Source organism: Saccopteryx bilineata, chromosome 1 (genome assembly GCF_036850765.1).
Source record: "Saccopteryx bilineata isolate mSacBil1 chromosome 1, mSacBil1_pri_phased_curated, whole genome shotgun sequence".
Classification (NCBI taxonomy): domain Eukaryota; kingdom Metazoa; phylum Chordata; class Mammalia; order Chiroptera; family Emballonuridae; genus Saccopteryx; species Saccopteryx bilineata.
In genome coordinates this window covers 331475084-331495681 of record NC_089490.1, presented here as the reverse complement: position 1 = coordinate 331495681, position 20598 = coordinate 331475084, and the positions used below count along the sequence as shown (strand labels likewise).

The 20598-nt window shown below is 35.6% G+C and overlaps 1 protein-coding gene across 5 annotated transcripts in view; it reads right to left on the bottom strand.

Annotated features, from left to right (window-relative positions):
- The window catches only part of GRM5 (glutamate metabotropic receptor 5), a 526023-nt gene that overhangs the window by 307603 nt on the left and 197822 nt on the right, over positions 1-20598 (bottom strand). For all 5 annotated transcript variants that reach the window (XM_066248572.1, XM_066248563.1, XM_066248590.1 and 2 more), the window contains one exon: positions 19228-19477. In XM_066248572.1, coding sequence (XP_066104669.1) covers positions 19228-19477 — 250 coding nt within the window. The remainder of the gene's footprint in view (positions 1-19227; positions 19478-20598) is intronic.

The following is a 20598-nucleotide window of genomic DNA, read 5'->3' as shown; positions in this document are numbered from 1 at the left end:
ATTTTTAAAAGTATTCTGGCCCTGGCTGGTTGGATCGGTGGTAGAGTTTTGGCCTGGCATGTGGAAGTCCCAGGTTCGATTACTGGCTAGGGCACACAGGAAAAGCACCCATCTGCTTCTCCACCCTTTCCCCTCTCCTTTCTTTCTCTCTTTTTCCCTCCCACAGGCAAGGCTCCTTTGGAGAAAAGTTGGCCTGGGTGCCGAGGGTGGCTCTGTAGCCTCCGCCTCAGGTGCTAGAATGGTTCTGGTTACAAAGACACAACAACCCAGATGGGCAGAGCATCGCCCCCTGGTGGGCTTGCCTGGTGGATCCTGGTTGGGCACATGCAAGAGTCTGTCTCTCTGCTGCCCTGCTTCTCACTTCAGAAAAATACAAAAAAAAAAAAAAAAAAAAGAATTCTGTGAGGTAGAACAAATTGTATGTTTACCAGTTAGGCTCCCAATTTTACATCTACTTTTCTTTGTGCTAATTTGAGTTTGTGTGTGTGTGCGTGTGTGTGTGTGTGTGTGTGTGTGTGTGTTTGTATACAGTATTTGGATCTAAAGATATGGGCATCCAGGATTAGTAAAATCACAATGTAAGAAGAAGAAAATAAGTAAATGTGATAAAGACAAAAATATAAAACTTCATTCCAAATAATAAAAAAAGAACTTAATCTTACCAAAGTCAAGTACAGAAAAGAATACTTGTTATCACTATTATATACTAGTGCTTTGAGATTGTACTGAATGTGATAAACTGAGAAAATGGCATAATCATTATAACTAATGGGAAGGAAGTGACATTTTGTGTGGAAAAATCTTTTGCATATTTAGAAAATTCAAAGCTTCTAGAAATAGCTACAAATATTTAAAAAGGAATTTGAATTATACAAACATGGCATTGCTTTTCTCTATATGGTGAGAATTAGCTGGAAATTAAAAATATAGTAACAAAAACTACAATGAACAGTAATAATTCAAAAAATATAAAATCTTTATAATTTATCTATCTTTATGGAAGGATATAAAAATATGAACAAAATTTATTTTCTCTTTTTGGATCAGAACATCTAATATCACTAAATTTTCAACCCTCCAAAAATTAATATTTGGAAATCTAACTTTATAATTAGAAAGATAATCTTAAAGTTTTTATGAACCAATAATATTTAACAAAAATAATAAAATTTTGGAAATAAGAATAAGTTGGGTGGTAGGTCTTACCAGGTATTAAAGTATACTAGAATAACAGTGTAATAAAAACACTATGCTACTAGCAAAAATAAATAAATAAAATAAAACAGTACCAAAAACAGAATATAAAGTACATAGAAAATAATATAATTTTAAGAAAGTATAATTTAATATATAAAGCATTATAATGCTTTATTTATTTAGAAAATTCTGCAGGCAGATTTGAGTATCTGTCTTAAGGAAAATAATGCTGGACTTAATACTTAATAGAGCTAATTAATAAAAAAATTCTGGTTGCACTAAATAAAGGTGAAAAACAAATAATATTTTCCTGGCTTCACAAAAATATTTTTGATTAAAAAAAGAAAATTCAGAACTACAAAAGAAACATATTTGATTGTGAACATCAATAGAATGCCAAAATTAAACATAATCAGAATAAAATAATGGGGGGAAATGTGTGTGTTGATGATCATAAGAATAAGAGGATATATAAGGAAGGAAACAGCGAAGTTATTCATATTGGTTACCTGGGGGCAGGAGAGAAAAGGAAATGAGAGAGGATGGATAAGAAGGAAGAGGTAAGGAAAAAAATAAGAGATAATAGAAAATATGGGAAAATACGTATTAGCCTAATGTCTACTTACAATTAACGTCCTCATTAAAAGGTGAATAGACACTTCCTATGTCCACTTTTTAATTGTATTGTTTGTTAGTGTTCAGTTGTATAAATTCTTTATATATTATGGATATTAACCCTTATCAGATGTATCATTGCTGAATATCTTCTTTCATTTAGTAGGTTGTCTCTTCATTTTGCTGATGTCTTGATAAGACAAAAGAGAGTAAAGCTTTTAAAGTGTTCTGAACAAACTATTAAAGCATTTCTAATTAACATTTACCTTCTTAGTTGGCAGGTCTCATGTAAGGTCAAAGAACTAAAGAAACTAAACCTGTTTTCATCTTCTCTGAAAGACCAAAAGCCTTTGAAACAGCAAAGACATGTGTCCAAACATATTCATATTTCTTGTCTCACTTTCTTACTAATCATTTGACTCTTACCGTTGCAAGCAATTTATTAGTTGATTGCATGGTTTAGCCTCAGAGGAAGTATTTCATTTTTCACTAATCTGTTTTACAAAGGCCAGAAACTCATCATTTCATACAAAAACCTATGAAACAGATCTCTGCCATAAAATCACACGGAGTGTGTTCTCAGGAACTAAGTCTGCCCTACGGCATGGGCTTTTGGCTTCCTCACAAAATGACATGTATTCATTCTGCTTTTCTACTCTGTAAGGGCCTGAGAAACCTGTCCTTCACTCAGGCTGACAGGAGTTGGAGAGAACCTTCTTCTACCTTTAAATGACTGTCACATTGGATTTTCCTGTGCAGCCACATCCAATCTCAATGATGAATGATACATTCGGTACTAGAGGCACAAATATTAATAAACCTCTGCCCACATTTCTAGGAGTTCATATTCCAGTGGAAGGGGAATGAAACATCATGAAAATGCGCAGAGGCTTGAAGGGATCTACAGAAGTCCTGCTGGATAAGAGTTCAGGAAGTCTTCAGAACTGTTGGGGAATATCTTAAATGATAAACTTGGGTGTCACTGGTGAAATACAAAGAGGTCTTTCCAAGGAGAAGAGAGTGTAGGTCATACTGTGAGCCAGGTATCTCTGGGAAATTATAAGAATTTTGATATAGGAAAGGTGAAGACTTGGACATGGTTGGAGGGCTAGAGAAAGAAGTGGGTCAGTTCTGATGTTTAGGTGGCATGCATTGGCACAGAGTTACACCCTTTGGTTATGGATTTCATCTGCTCTAATTGCACACATCTTAACAGGTGCTAAATATTTTAAATCTCACCTCTAAGTAGAATGGGAAATGATTGGCCATATTTGGAAGGGTCGTGTATGCTAAATTTGGAATTTGAATATGAAAGAAAAAAAAAGAGTCAACTAAGATTATTATGTAGAAGAATTGAATGATTAAATTAGTGTTTAGAAAAATAACCCTCAGGAAAATGGGGAAGATGGACAGAGAAAGACAGGACAAATTTTAATCCATGTCCATCAATCCAATTTAGCAAATGAGAGAAAAAATCTTTATTATAAGGGTGAATATTTACATTTAAACAGTATATTCTTTACTAAAATTAGCATGTTCTTTATTTTAGAAAAAAAATTAATCACTCAGGATTGAATAGGAGGCATTTCAAATATACTGTATGTTCCAATGACTTTGAACATTATGTTCCAGGATGCTAAAATCACAAAAAGCTTTGTTCTTGGTCTATTCTCTGCTGATAAACACAGCACTTAAATCTGCACCCTTGACTTGAACCTACACTTCTAGAACTGTCTGATCTAATGATCCAGAGGAGCCTTAAAAACTCAAGGAGAAATGAAAAAGTGGAGTTTATGTGCAAACCATGACTACTGATGAATAAATATTCAAAGCATAAGTCCTAAATATTGTGTAAGCAAACAGAACCATTTTCAAAGATGAAAATCTTTAGATTGGGGGTCAATAAACTTTTTTAAAAAGGGCCAGATAGTAAATATTATAGGATTTATGGGATATATGGTCTCTGTTACCACTTTTACTCAACTCTATTTTATAGCCCCAAAGCAGTCATAGACAGTGTGTAAATAAGTGTGATTGTTTGACAATAGATCTTTATTTACAAAAAACAGGAAGTGAGCTGGATTTGGCCCATGGTTTTTAACTTTGTCAACAGTGCTTTAGAATGGTGTATCACAGTGCCCTCCAACTTAGAGAAACATGTAACATCCACCAAATCATATCAGTCTTCTACAATAGAAAACAATGAAAGAACAGATGAATTTCACCTGGTTTCACCACAGAATAATATTCTGTTTGTCTTCGTTTCATCACAGATGATTGATCATTCTTATAAAGCATCTTTAAAGTTTTCTCTTTTCTGAAAACTAAATTTTAGTAGAGTGTTTTCAAGAAAAAATAGTAATACAGACTGACTAGTCAATTGAATTTTTCTGATTTACAGGATGTTGAATTGCTCTAGGTTTTACTTATCTTACTTAAAAAAAGAAAAAATCTCTCTTTCAGAATCATCTTTAATTACTGCTTTCCTTTATTAAAGATGGTCTATTTTAGTACATAGAAAAATCAATATTTTATGCCATAAGGATCAACTTTATTTTTTTTTAACTTTTTTTTTTTGTATTTTTCTGAAGCTGGAAACAGGGAGAGACAGCCAGACAGACTCCCGCATGCACCCGACCGGGATCCACCCGGCACGCCCACCAGGGGCGACGCTCTGCCCACCAGGGGGCGATGCTCTGCCCCTCTGGGGCGTCGCTCTGTCGCGACCAGAGCCACTCTAGCGCCTGGGGCAGAGGCCAAGGAACCTTCCCCAGCGCCCGGGCCATCCCTGCTCCAATGGAGCCTTGGCTGCGGGAGGGGAAGAGAGAGACAGAGAGGAAGGAGAGGGGGAGGGGTAGAGAAGCAGATGGGCGCTTCTCCTGTGTGCCCTGGCCGGGAATCGAACCCGGGACTTCTGCATGCCAGGCCGATGCTCTACCACTGAGCCAACCGGCCAGGGCCTTGGATCAACTTTATTATTGAAATTAAGGATTATCAAAGATCTAGATAGTTCATGATAGTAGTTAAGCATATAGGCTATCTTCCAATGCCTTCTCTGTCCCTTACAGCCTGTATAATCTTAGGTAAATTAGTTGTCTTTCTGTGCCTTCATTTCCTCAGCAATAAAATGAGGTTAATATTAATAGCTTTCAAATAGAATTGTTATGAAAAAAGAATTGTTATAAAAGTCAATAAATTAACACATAAAAACCAACCACTCAGGACAGTGCTTGCTACACAAAGAAAATAATAGCTATTATTATCATCTGATTGTTTATAAAGTTTTCTAAACAAATATTAGAAGTACAATCTGCTATAAAGCTGCCAGAAGCCTTTGAAGTGCAGACGCCTCTAACACACAAACCCTAGTACTAAAAGAAGTCACCAGAGCCATTGGTGGGTTCCATTCCTCACATAGGAATCCTTCCCTGTCCAATAACATCCAGGCCCTCTGTTCTCCTTCTGGGCATATGCACTTGTCAGATCCATAGCATCATTCAAAGCAACTGGTTTCATTTCTACTTCAGCGGCACATCTAGTAAGCATGGGGCACTGATGAGACAAGTAATGTCTCTGAGCTTCACAGTCTTCACTGGTAAATCCAGTTAATATTAACTACCCACTTCAGAAAAGAGTTGTGAGGAATAGACTAATATCTTATTAGTCTATTCTTCACGTTTTATTGGGAGAATGTCAGAGATTTCCACTTTCCAGGAAGAAAAAGCATAGAAAGAAAACATCTAGCTTTTCTCGACTCTCTCCCTCCCTTCACTTCTAGGAATGAGTGCCTTATCTGTCCAGTGAAACTAGAGTTGAGCATGTGTGACTCAGCTCCTAAGTTTTCTGCAGTAGTCTGCCCTCTGAACTGAAGGGTTTCCCTATTGTCATTTTAAAAGCCATTTTCTGAAGCAGGAAAGTCCTACTATTGCCCAACTTTGCCTGTGACTCTGACGTTGGGGGCAGAATTAGGAGTTCCATTTGGTCAAAGGTGAATGATGCTAATTAGTAGATATGCATAAATCTCCAGGACTCACTTCTTCTAGTTCTTAATTTGAGAACAGGGCTGTGAAATCAACCTTTAAAACTTTAACAACAGCGAGAATTCCATACAACACTGTGACAGTACTGATACAAATGTTAAATTTGTCATTTTAAGAATATTTCTTCATTTTAGTAAAGCTAGATCTTCTGTCCCCATTATTAACAGTTGGAGTAATATACAATAAAGATAATAAATGAAACCTCTTATAAACGATGTAGTTTTTCTGGTTCTCCATTCTCTAATGACAAATTCTCAACCCACTGTCTCCTCATGCCCTGCACAACACACACACCCTCCATTCTTGCCTCCAAATTTACAAAGAAAAGAGGAACTATTAAGGTTTTTCCATTTTCAAGCCTTTAAATATATCTATCTCCACCTTTGATTTAGTTTATATTTATGCCAGTTTTGAAGTTGAATTTCTCAGCTTGCTTCCTCCATATATGCTTTATCACTCATTCTCATATTTGGGGGATTTCATATAATTATACTCCCCTCATTTGTTAAATTCTCTTATCCTGTCTGAATCCTAAAATTAAACAACCCATTAAACAAATTTCTATGGCTGACCTTTACATGCAATATACAAATCCCATGTGTCATTAAAGAAAAATGTGAAGAAAATAACTGAAAGATAAAGTTTGGCATTGTTTAAAATACTATAAATAAAGTAAAAATTAAAGAAGACGAAGAGAAATATTTGCTACATATGTCAATGAATTTCTTTCTTTAATTTATAAAGTGATTTTTATGTAAATCAATAATGAAAATAAACAGAAAAAAGGACAAAATGCCTGCTTAGGTAGCTTGTAGAAAATAGAAATATATAATACTTATTGACATATGAAAGATGTATAATCTCAGTCATAATTCAATAACTACAAATTAAAAAATAATGATGAAAATTTTACCAATAAAACCAGCAAATACCAATTAATTTCATAATACCCTATGTTGATACAGCTGTGGTAAAATACATGCTTTTTTCTATATAGCTGTGTTCACCATTTAAATTATTTTTATGATCATAAATTATATTTTTAGAAAAAATAAAAATATTCTTTTAAAAAATCTTTCTCTTGACCTGATTTTTTTCGAGATAAATTTTTATGATTCTCCATTTCCTATTAGCTTAGTGATGCAAAACAGTGGCTTTTTGCCATGGGTTCATTTTCTACTTTCTCCTCACTTATTAACTACTTTATAGTGAATCTGCTTTTATTTCTCCATTCAGCCATCTCATGCTAAATTATTAATTACTTCCATCTCAATAAATCCAAAAGCTGGTTCAGTATTATTTTCACTTGTTCTCATAGAATAATTTGACACTGGTGGTCTGGACTTTAACACTCTCTTCCATTGGCTGATGACAAGATACTCTCTTGGTTTTTCTCTTTATCTCTGGATCTGTCTCTCTATTTTGTTATCATAGTTTATCTTTTTTCCAAACATTAAAATTTCAGATATCTCAAAGCTAAGTTCTTAGGCTTTTTATTTTAATTTATTGTGTTTACATAGATTCTAGTGTTGCCCTAAATGCATCCCCCTCCCCTGTATTCTCCTCAACATCTCCCTTACTGCCCTCCCCATAGCGTCTTCCCTCCCTCCCCTTCAGGTTTATCCCCTCCTATCATCCCCTTTCCCTCTGTCCTCTTTTCCTCTGGTTTCTTTGATCTCTCCTCTGTCTCAATTCCGTTCTTTAGTTCACATTGTTCGTTGGATTCCTCAAATGACTGAAGTCATTTGATATTTTTCTTTCTCTGCCTGGCTTATTTCACTTAACATAATAGTTTCTAGGTCCATCTATGTTGTTGCAAAAGAACATTTTCTTTTTTTTTCATGGCCCCATAGTATTCCATTGTATATATGTACCATTGCTATTTAATCCATTTGTCCACTGACGGACACTTGGTCAGTTTCCAGATCTTCACTATTGTGAACAATGCTGCCACAAACACGGGGGTGCATTTCTCCTTTTGAATCAGTGATATGGTGTTCTTGGGATACATTCCTAAAAGTGCAATGGCTGGGTCAAAAGGCAGTTACATTTTAAATTTTTTGAGGAATCTCCATACTGTTTTCTATAGTGGCTGCACAAGTCTGCATTCCCAACAGCAGTGCAGGAGGGTTTCCTTTTCTCTACATCCTCGCCAGCACTTATTATGTGTTGTTTTATTAATGTGCACCATTCTGACTTGTGTGAGGTGGTATCTCATTGTGCTTTTAATTTGCATTTCTCTAATGATTAGTGATGTTGAACATTTTTTTATCTGCCTATTGGCCATCTGTATGTCCTCTTTGGAGAAGTGTCTATTCATTTCTTTTGCCCATTTTTTGATTGGATTGTTTATCTTCCTGGTGTTGAGTTTTACAAGTTCTTTATAAATTTTGGTTATTAACCACTTATTGGACGTATTGTCGAATATGTTCTCCCATTGTGTAGTTTGTCTTTTTATCTGTTCTTATTGTCTTTAGCTGTGCAAAAGTTTTTTAGTTTGATATATTCCCATTTGTTTATCCTGTCTTTTATTCCACTTGTCTGTGAAGATAAATCAGCAAATCTATTGCTGTGAAAGATGTCAGAGAGCTTACTGCCTATGTTTTCTTCTAAGATGCTTATGGTTTCATGACTTACATTTAAGTCTTTTATCCATTTTGAGTTTCTTTTTGTGAATGGTGTATGTTGGTGGTCTAGTTTCATTTTTTAGCAGGTAGCTGTCTAATTTTTCCAACACCATTTGTTAAAGAGTCTGTCTTTACTCCATTGTATGCTCTTACCTCCTTTGTCAGATATCAATTGTCCATGAAGGTGTGGGTTTATTTCTGGGTTCTCTGTTCTGTTCCATTGATCTATATGCCTGTTCTTATGCCAGTACCAAGCTGTTTTGAGTACAATGGCCTTGTAGTATAGTATATAAGGAAGTGTGGAAGTGTAATACTTTACTTTATTCTTCTTTTTTCAAGATTGCTGAGGGTATTCATGTTCTTTTTGGTTCCATATGAATTTTTGGAATATTGGTCTATATCTTTGGAGTATGTCATTGGTATTTTAATAGGAATTGCATTGAATTTATAAATTTCTTTGGGTAAAATGAACATTTTGATGATGTTTATTCTTCCCAACTATGAACATGGTATATGCTTCCACTTGTTTGTATCTTTCCTGATTTCTTTTATTAATGTTTTTTAATTTTTCAAGTACAAGTCTTTAGTCTCCTTGGTTAAATTTACTCCTAGGTACTTAATTTTTTTTTGTTGCAATAGTGAAGAGGATTATTTTCTTAATTTCTCTTTCAGACAGATTATTATTGGTGTATAAAAATGCCTCTGATTTCTTAGTATTAATTTTATATCCTGATATCATGCTGAATTCATTTATCAGATCCAGTAGTTTTTTGTCTGAGACTTTTGGGTTTTCTATGTACAGTATCATATCATCACCAAAAAATGATAGTTTTACTTCTTCTTTTCCAATTTGAATGCCTTTTATTTTTTCTTCTTGTCTGATTGCTGTGGCTAGGACTTCCAGAACTATATTGAATTTGAGTGCTGAATGGGGGCATACCTGCCTTGTTCCTGATCTTTAGGGGATTGCTTTTAACTTTTGCCCATTGAGTATGATGTTGGCTGTGGGCCTGTCATAGATGGCCTTTATTATGTTGAAGTATGTTTTCTGTATTTCTACTTTGCTGAGAGTTTTGATCATAAATGGGTGCTAGATTTTATCAAATGCTTTTTCTGCATCTATTAATATTATCATGTGGTTTTTGTCCTTCCTTTTGTTTATGTGATGAATCACATTGATTGATTTGCAAATATTGTACCAGCCTTGCCTCCCCAGAATAAATCCCCCTTGATCATGGTGTATGATTTTTTTATATATTGCTGATTCCGGTTTGCTAATATTTTGTTGAGGATTTTAGCAGCTAAGTTAATCAAGGATATTGGCCTGTAACTTTCTTTCTTTATGTTATCTTTGCCTGGTTTTGAAATCAGAATTATGCTTGCCTCATAAAAGGAGCTTGGAAGCCTTTCTTCCTCTTGAATTTTTTGAAATAGCTTGAGAAGGATAAGAGTTAGTTCTTCTATGAATGTTTAGTAGAATTAGCCTGTGAAGACATCTGGCCCAGGGCATTTGTTTGTTGGGAGTTTCTTGGTAACTGTTTCAATCTCATTTATTGTAATCAGTCTGTTTAGGTTTTCTGATTCTTCCAAATTGATTTTTGAAAGATTATATGTTTCAAGGAATTTGTTCATTTTACTAGTTTTCTAATATTTTGGCATACAGTTCTTCATAGTATTTTTTTTTTACAATCCTTTGTATATCTGCTGTGTCAACTGTTATTTCTCCACTCTCATTTCTCATTTTATATATTTGAGTCCTCTCTCTTTTTTTCTTGGTGAGTCTGGTTAAAGGTTCATCAATCTTGTTTACCTTTTCAAAGAACCAGTTCGTGGTTTCATTGATTCTCTGTATTGTTTCTTTATCCTCAATGTCATTTATTTCTACTCTGATCTTCATTATTTCCATCCTTTAATACCTCTGAGCTTTACTTGCTGTTCTTTTTCTAGTTTTTTTAGATGCAGGGTTAAGTTATTTATTTGAGCTTTTTCTAGCTTCTGAAGGTATACCTGTAATGCTATAAACTTCCTCTCTGTACTGCTTTTGCTGTGTCCCATAAATTTTGAGTTGGTGTATGCTCATTATCATTCATTTCAGAATTTTTTTTATTTTTTTATCTCATTGTTAACCCATTTATTATTTAATAACATGCTATTTAGTTTCCAAGTGTTTCAGTATTTTTCAGTTTTTCTATTGTGGTTGATTTCTAGTTTCATGCCATTGTGATCAGAGAAGATGCTTGATATGATCTCAATCTTCATAAATTTGTTTAGACCCCTTTTGTGCCCTAACATGTAGTCTATCCTAGAGAATGTACCATGAGCACTTGAAAAGAATGTATATTCTGTTGCATTAGGGTAAAAGGTTCTAAAGATATCTTAAATCCAGTTGATCTAGAGTGTCCTTTAAGGCTGCTGTTTCTTTGCTAATTTTCTTTCTTGAGAATCTGTCTAGTGATGTTAGTGGGGTATTGAAATCCCCTACTGTTGTAGTATTTCTGTTGATCTCACCCTTATATCCATCAAAATCTGCTTTATACATTTAGGTGCTCCTATATTAGGTGCGTAGATATTTATAGTGGTTATATGTTCCCATTGGATCAGTCCCTTTATCATTATGTAGTGACCTTCTTTATCTCTAACTATGGTCTTTGTTTTAAAGTCCATTTTGTCAGATATTAAGTATTGCTACCCCAGCTTTTTTTATATATACATTTGCATGAAATATTTTTTTCCAGTCTTTACTTTCAGTCTATGTGTATCTTTTGTTTTGAGGTGTGTCTCTTATAGATAGCATATATATGGGTCCTGTTTTCTTATCCACATAGCTACCCTATGTCTTTTGATTGGATCATTTAATCCATTTACATTTAAGGTTATTATTGATACGTAGTTGTTTATTGCCATTTTATTCTTTAAAGCTACATTCCTCTTTTTCTATATTCTTTTCCTCCTTTGTTCTGTTTACAACAGGCCCCTTAACATTTCTTGCAGCATTGGTTTGTCTGTAATAAATTCCTTGAGGATTTTTGTGGGTTTTTTTGGTCAGGGAAGCTTTTTATTTCTCCTTCAATTTTAAAAGATGGCCTTGCTGGATAAAGAAGTCTTGGTTGTAGGCTCTTGTTCTGCATTACTTTGAATATGTCTTGCCATTCCCTTCTGGCCTCAAGTGTTTCCATTGAGATTCAGATGTCATCCCTATGGGGGCTCCTCTGTAGATAATAAACTGCTTTTCTCTTTCAGCTTTTAGTATTCTATCTTTATCTCTTAGCTTTTATATTTTAATTATGATGTGTTTTGGTGTAGATGTCTTTAGATTTTTCTTTAATGGAATTCCCTGTGCTTCTTGAACCTGTGTGACTTTTTCCTGCATTAATTTAGGGAAGTTTTCAGCTATGATTTCTTCGCACAAGGTCTCTATCACTTGTTCTTTCTCTTCTCCTTTAGGAACCTCTATAATGTGAATGTTATTTCTCTTCATGTTACCACAGAGCTCTCTTAGAGTTTTCTCAGGCTTTTTGAGTCTCTTTTCTTTTTGCTGCTCTGCTTCTGTGCCTTTGTTTATCTTGTCTTTTAACTCATTGAGTCGATCTTCAGCTTTATCCATTCTGCTTTTAATTCCTTCCATTGTGATCTTCATTTCTGATATTGTATTTGTCATTTCTGACTGATTCTTTTTTATTATATCAATGTCCTTTTTTATACTTGCTATCTCTTTATTTAGATGCTCATTATGTCCATCCATTGTTGTTCTAAGATCTTTGAGCATCCTAAAAATTATTATTTTACACTCTGCATCTGGTAATTTGGATATATCCAACTCAGTCAAGTCTTTTTCTGGGGATTTCTCTTGATTCATTTGGGTTGCATTTCTCTGCCTTCTCATTTTGTCTATGTATAAAAAGGGTGTGGCCACAGGAGTCCAATGGCTATGGCCTCTGTGTTCCCTAGGTGTGGTCTCTCTGCTGGCCTGCCACCCCCTCTGCCACTGCCTCTGGCATTTGGGTTTGGGCATTGCCAGTGTTGGCCTGCTGTGGCAGATGCTGCAGTTTCCACCTCTCCTCTGCAGGCAGGGCTGTGTTCACATGCCCTAGCTACAAGCCCAGGCTCCTTGGCCTTTGCCCTACCACCACAGGTGCAGCTGTGCCAATGTGCCATGCCGGAGCAGCAAGCCTTTGAATCACGGGCTGGGCTGCACACCTATGCTCAGCCGCAGATCTCGCCTGTTCTCCTGCTTTTGCTCCGCCCCTGTGGGTGGGGCTTCAGGCGGGCCCGCTCTTGCTCACCTGGACCACAGCTGGTTTGGACCGCTTTTATGTGCCCCTTACTCCCCTAAAGCTTCCCTCAGCCTCTGCCCCCACCTGGTGGAACTGAGCTCATGCCAGGCCTCAGTCGTGGCTGGCCTGGTTTCTGCCCTCACCAACAGGACTGCGCTTCTGTGTCCTGCCACCACTACCACCCGCCCTCCAGAGAGCACTCAGCAGTGTGGGTGGGGGCAATGCAGCTCAGACCTTAGCATTTAATACTGTATTCCTTATGGTTCCCTCCTTCTAAGTGACTCTACTCTGACTGTAGCAGGAGAGCTTCCATTTGGCTGCTGCCCTGCTTCCCTTTGCTGGTATTGCTGGTTTCAGGAAAAATATTTACTTTAGATTTGGGGAGTGACTCAGCCCAGGGGTTAGGGTGTCTGTCCCTCAAAGTGTTTCTCCCTGTGTGTCCTAGATTACACTCTCTTCCTAATACTCCAGTCCTCTCATTTCTCCCCGTCCCCCAGTGTCCTGGGTGAGTGGTTGTAAAAGAGGTTTTCTGTGCAGTCCCTTTAAGAAGAATCCAGGGTCTGGGAAATCTGTCTCTTTCTCACAAACATTATCCTGGCTTGTTTTGCAGCTAAATACTGTCTGTGTGCCTCTTTTAGGCTCTGGGGCTGCAGGTTTGAGCATCATTCCTAGGGACTAGAACCCTCCCCTCTCCGCTAAACTCACTCCTGCCATGTGAGTCCCTTCGAGCTGTCATTTGCTTCCAGGAGCTGGGAAGCCCTCTCTGGATTTCTGCTTTTCCTACCAGTCTCAGTGTGGTTTCTTCAGTGATCCTTGGTTAAAGAGCCTCTTAGTTTAGACCAGAGTTGGTTTTTCCAGATGATAGTTTTTAAAATTAAGTTGTAATCCACTTTGGTTCTGGGATGTGGAAGTTGATACGTACACCTATTCCATCACCATCTTTGTCTCTCAAGTTCTTAGACTTTGCCTCTGAATTCTTCTATACATTCATGTCTTCCACTTATATATCTGAATAACTCATATGATTCACTCATTTTTATTTACAGCTTAGATATCTCTTTTGAGCTCCAGACTCATATAGTCTCCTACTTTCTTGACTATTTATATTTGAAATGCACATTAGATCAACTTATCCAAAACTGAAATCATAATCTCCCCTTTACCTCATACATGATTTTTTCCTCAATTGTCTTCATTTCACTAAAGGTATCATGATTCATGTTGTTATACAACATAAGAATTTAGGAATCATCCTTGACATTTTCCCCATACTCCCCTATAATATCAGCACATCAGCAGCTCTTACATTTACTTTTCAACTTATTGAGTTGTACGTAATATGCAGGTTGTATGTATTTAATGTACATGTTTTGATGAGTTTGCTTATACCCTAATATCACCTCCAAAAGCAAGGTAATAAGCATATTTTAATTAATAAGAAGCTCTTGGTCTGCCATCTTTTCATCATCCACACTGTCTTAGTCAACAGTAACACTTTTGTTAGGGATTTCAATTTCCTGTATGTGCCATAACTCTTCTAACCAATAATCTATATCCTAGGATTATCTTTTGAAAAAAAATTACACATATTGTATTATCATTTCCACAAAATAATTCTTATCTAATAATGGAATAAATATCAATATGCCACAAGGCTGAAAATATTTTCTACTAGGCTCCTTTCCAAAATTTTCACTCATGGTCCCCTTACTCTGTGCTCTACACATATGGTTTAAAACATGTTACATATTGTCCTAGGGTATATGCATCTAAATGACTGGTTATTCATAGAATGAATATTATGCAATTAGCCTGTTCTTTCCAATTCACTGTAGATAGGGAATAAGACAAATCCAGGCAAAATGGTGCATAATTTGGCTGTTTTATTTGCATTATAAATTTTTTTCCAAAATCTCAATAATTTTCAAGGCATTTATTAGGTTTATTTAATTTTCAAATAACGATCCAAAATAGAAAAAATAAAATAAACCAAAAGTAAACTGAGCTTATGACAAGTGTAGAAACATTTATGCTTCTAAAAAATGTCTCTCATTGTGCTGCTGAGAAACTGACATGGTCTTGCCCAGTCATTTACTCTCTTTAAGTCTCAATTTTCTCCTCTATAAAATTGGGGATATTAGTACTAAGTTTAAAATCATCTAAAACTTGACCTATTCAGTATTGCTCAGAGAATTTAACTAGTGCTTTGTCTCTGTTTCTATCTCTCTCTCTCCTCTCATTTCCTCTCATCTCTTACCATCTCGTCCCCTTATGTGCTTCCCCTCCTCTCCTTCCTACTTTCTTTTCCTTCCTGATTGTCTCCTAGCATATATAGACATTTAATGAAAATCACTCTTTTTTTTTCACATAACAATTAAATGACACTGAGTGGTCCAAATGGAATACAGGTATACTTGTTTTCAAATGGCTTTAATTTGAAATAAATACTCTGGTGCTATACAGGAATAAAAATTAATGTCTACTTCTGGTTAATAGCTACTATCATAGCTTTACTAGAACAATTATTTGTAATTCTATCTATAAAAATATTTATTAGAAAAAGCTCTTGTCCTTTTCATTTTGGAAAGTATTGTTGTAGCTTGACTTCCTACTAAGAAAAACCAGTTATAATTCAGAATGGTATTTACAATTTAAGTACATTTCCTCTTGTGGCCTAGTAACAATAATCATATTAAAGGACAGAAAGTCTTGATCTAAATAAATAAATAGTTTTAGTTAATCACAGAGAAGATAAAGTGATCTTTACATCATTAATTTGCTAAAAATAGGTCCTTATTTCCCAGTTCATATTCAGATTTATAATTCAGAAAAAAATATATCTCAAATAATATTTTCTAAGGTCAAGACCTAAAACACTATCCATTCTAGAAAAATAAGTCTCTATAGAAATGTCGTTTTTGTTTAGATTATTGATCTCATCCTGTTGTCAGAGCCAATGTGTTTAGCAAGAGTATTTCAGGGACTTGGACAAGACATTTGTATTGGCAGTGAGACAACAAATCTCAAATGAAAAGATTCAGTTTCCAGGTCTGTATCACTCTAACATTCTACTGATGAGCAGCACAGATAGTGAGATATGTGATAGATGAGGTTGTTTTAGCAGTAGTTATCATAGTCCTGCCAAACATTTTAGTTGAGTGATCTATTAAACTTGGCTGTCCCAAGCCCACTGAGAAGAGGTATAAGTAACTAAATTTGTTACATGTGGAACCCACTAGAAAATTCTGAATATAGATTCTTTTCTCATAGCTTGACCTCTGGTTTCTAAGAACCATCCATGTAAACTAAATCGGGGGTGGAAAGAGGATGCATAAAGATATTGGGAGAATATATACAAACAAAATAATCTTAAAATACTAAGGGGAGTTATAGGGTGAATTGAACAGGATTTTTTAAGGGGGGACATTAATTTAAAAATGCTAACACATTTGAATTATGTAAGACAGTTTCCTTATACAGCACAATCTATGAAGAACTGGGAATTGCTATTAGATGATAAATTCTTCTCTGCTTTTGTGTTACAGGAGACAGGCTAGAAGATAAAAGCACTGGATTAACAGCCATGGTTATTAACCTTGACCATGTCATCGAAGCTTTTGGAGAATCAGTTTCTCACAAAATCAGAGTGAGTAGGAGTTCTAAATTCTCTCTTATAACTAGTAAATTTTGTTTTTCAGCTCACTACCCTAGATCTCCTAGTATATATAATCAGGATCACCTTAAACTTACCGTTAAGCAGTAAAACACAATGCTAAATATTCAGTCCCTAGAGTTACTCAGACTTATTTTAATTTTGCCTTTATCTCAAACATCTATATGGCCTTCTTTGTATCATTATTACTCAATATTTATTGAATCTTGAGGTCCTTGTCTATAAAATGGAGATGATAATAGTACTCAACATGCAAGTTGTTCTTAAATTTATTTTTTTCATTGTACATATTACCTTTTAGTTCTCTCATCTTTAAAGTCTATAAGAGTAGTGACTTTTGTCTGTTTTTCACTGATGTATTCCAAGAATCGTAACATATAGTATAGGCACTCAATATTTGTCAAATGAATAATAAAATAAAGTAATGCGTATAAAGTACTTAGCATAATAATTGGCATACAATATTTGATAAATGATCATATAAATTATTTTGTTCATACCTAGAGTGCCACTTCACTGTGAAGAAGTAGTAATGAAAGAAATAGGAATGCTTCAAAGAGAAGATGATGAGGACTGAGGACCATACTGTTGTTTCCAAATGTTTGAAAGAGTATCACGATACTTCCCCAAAACCAAAAAATAAAAAATAAAAACAAGAATGCAATCCAACAGATGAAAACTTCAGGAACTTATTCTTTTAATTCAGAGTAAGGAAGATTTTTCTTTAAAAATTGCTCAAAGATAAAATGAACTGGTATTTAAGTCAATGTTGAACTATTTTAGCCAACCAATGAAGGGATTAAGAAATCTATTTAAAGGTTATGAAACTATTATTTTATAAATTAAATAATTTGAGAAGTTATTATAAACAGCATATACAGAATAAATTTTAAAATATTCAAAATATTGAATTTTGTCCTTGTGGTGCTGTTGGCAATAAAAAATTCAGATGGAAAGTAGCAAATATAGTATCAATCAATTTTCCTTGTGTGAATGCAATCAAAAAACAATTACTTGTTGACAAATTATGGCTGAAAACAAATGCTACTGATTTGTCTTATTAATGTTGGCCAAAAAAAGCCAATAGAAGGTACAAAAATCTCTTATTCCCTATCAGAAAGGGAGGATTGTTTAAAGCTAATCTTTTCTTTCCTGTTCTTTTACCACAGTGGGAACACTGAGCTTTGGAATGTAAGGATATTGGCAGTAGCAACGTTCCTGGGTTGTATGGAACTAACTGGTGTGTCATTCTTGCCAATGGAGGATGATTTTAGATAAAATGTAAGACAGCAATGAAAAAGAAAATTTCACTCAATATCACTGTCATGAAGGACAGTTGGCCTCACATTAAAATAGTACCATCAATCTACTATAGCCATCTGATCAGACAGAAAAGAATTAGGTATATAAAGTGATTATCTAAAAATATAGCCAAGCAGGAGCTACGTGTGATCACAGAAGGTCAGTTAAACATTTGGAAAATAAAGGAATCATGTTTTTTTTTTTAATGAGCTATAAAAAATTAATAACAAGTAAGCTGGCTTTCTATTTTGGAAAGTAATATTGAGAAAGATGTAATGGTTTTGAAGGTTTTCAATATTCTTTAAATTGGCTGCCTACTGAAAAAAAGATATGTGATTGTATAACTTTTTTAAGGTAGAGAATGGTGAACTACATTCATATGTTTAGGCTATGTTACCATCTTACTGATTGCAGTAGTTAATTTTTTTATTTATTTATTTATTTATTTATTTATTTATTTATTTATTTATTTTGCAGTAGTTAATTTTATGTGACAATTTGGGCCATAGTGTGCCCAGACATTTATTTGGTCAAACATTATTCTGGTGCGTCTATGAGGTTGTTTCTAGATGAGATTAACAATTGTATCTATTGACTGAGTAACACAGATTGTTCTCCCTAATATGAGAGGACCTCATGCAACCAGTTGAAGACCTGAATACAACGGAAAAGCTGCGTTAGAGGGAACTCTGCCTGTCTGCTTGCATGAAATGGGACATTGGTCTTTTCTGATATTTAGATTTGAACTGAAACTTTGTCTCTGCTTGGTCTCAGGGCGGCCAGCTCTTGGACCAGAACTACAATATTGGCTCCCCTGGATCTTTTGCCATACATATTCACAGTATCGTTTCTGTTTCTCTGGTGAAGTTTGACTAATGCCCTGATTCACAGCATCAGCAGGGAATGAATGACTTGAGCTGTGGCAATCAAGTGGATTATCTAGATAATTAAAGTCAATCCCTGTAGAAGCTAATCTTTTAGAAACTTGTCTAGTAACAATGTGAGTGATCAGGCAATGTACTAAGACTTTTGTTATACAAAATAATGAGCTAAATTTCCAACACTTTTAAAAATTAATTCTAAAAGCAATTTCTTGTTTTCAAACCCCAAATTCTATGATTCTATATTATAAGACAAATTTACATAGCCATTCTCAAAATAAATTTCAAAAGCAACAGCAGAAAGTTTGAAATGTGCTTAATTCCCAAGGGATGCAAGCATTTAAGAACCCATCTTAATTGCTTATAGTCATTTCTTAGAGGACTTAAGGACTCATTGTCTTTATGTGTTTATTCCTGTCATCATCATTAATCAGCACATGGTACATCTACTTATTTTCCATGATTATTTTCAGGTTCTGGTGTGTTTTATATTTAAATTCTACCTACACTACACAGATTACGCTTTCAAAACATCTGTGCTTGTGCACCTAAAGGTATCCTTCGATACCGCCACATTCCTGATATTACCTTCACGTGGATTTTCTGATTGTCACTCACCTGCCCAGAAGCAGAAATTCTCCAGCTAGACCCAGGCGCCTCATGGCCATCAGTAGTCCCCGTACAGTCATGCCCTCACAGAAGCAGGCCACCACCCGGGCCTTGGGCAAGTGACTCCTGAGCTTCTTCAGCAGCTTATCAAAGCTCTGCTCCCCTGCGTTGCTGTAGATTTTGTAGGAGTGAGCAATGCAAATCCCTTCCTTAGCTGACATATCTTTGAAAGCTTCCATCCCACTTTCTCCGTAGTTGCCTGTGTGAAGACATAAGCAGAGGGGTAGTAAGACAGGTGTGCTGGATTCACTGGGCACAATCAGAAATCAGAAGTGCTAGGAGCCTGAGGGTTACTCGGTAGTCTTGGATTTGGGAACTGAAGACCTGAATGAACTTGAGCTCTTTTACCGACTTGACTTGCTCATTTGGGCAATTTACAATAAAAGTACATTATATAAATATATGCATTGAACATTTTAAAATTTTTACCAAGAGAGAATAATATTAAAATTATAAGCAATTCAGCTTCCTCTTTGATTAAAAAAACTTATCTGTGGCCCTGGTCGGTTGGCTCAGCAGTAGAGTGTCGGCCTGGCGTGCGGGGGACCCGGGTTCGATTCCCGGCCAGGGCACATAGGAGAAGCGCCCATTTGCTTCTCCACCCCCCCCCTCCTTCCTCTCTGTCTCTCTCTTCCCCTCCCACAGCCAAGGCTCCATTGGAGCAAAGATGGCCCGGGCTCTGGGGATGGCTCCTTGGCCTCTGCCCCAGGCGCTCGAGTGGCTCTGGTCGCGGCATAGTGAAGCCCCGGAGGGGCAGAGCATCGCCCCCTGGTGGGCAGAGCTTCGCCCCTGGTGGGCGTGCCGGGTGGATCCCGGTCGGGCGCATGCGGGAGTCTGTCTGACTGTCTCTCCCCGTTTCCAGCTTCAGAAAAATACAAAAAACAAACAAACAAACAAAAAAACTTATCTGTGAGATGATAAGACATTTATCTGCTATTTTTCAATCTCACCTCCCTTTGCTTCTTATCGTATGATTACCTCACCCCACTAATTCCAATGTTTGTGTTTAAAGATATAGTATATGTATATAATACATATATTTTATAAAGTATTGATGTTGTACAAATATCTTATATCATACTTTTAGAGACCACTATGCAAGATATTTTATTAATAATCATGAGAATTTGTGGTTTTAACCAAACTAAAAAATCTTGATTCTTGAGATTTTTGTATTGTCACAGATAATGGCTAAGCTTATGAAAAAAACACTTATAGTTTCTTTCTCTACAACCATAGTAAAGTTAGTTATATTGAGAAATAATTGCAAATACCTTTGAAAAATAGAGGCTACGTATTGATGAAGTCTTTGAAAATTAT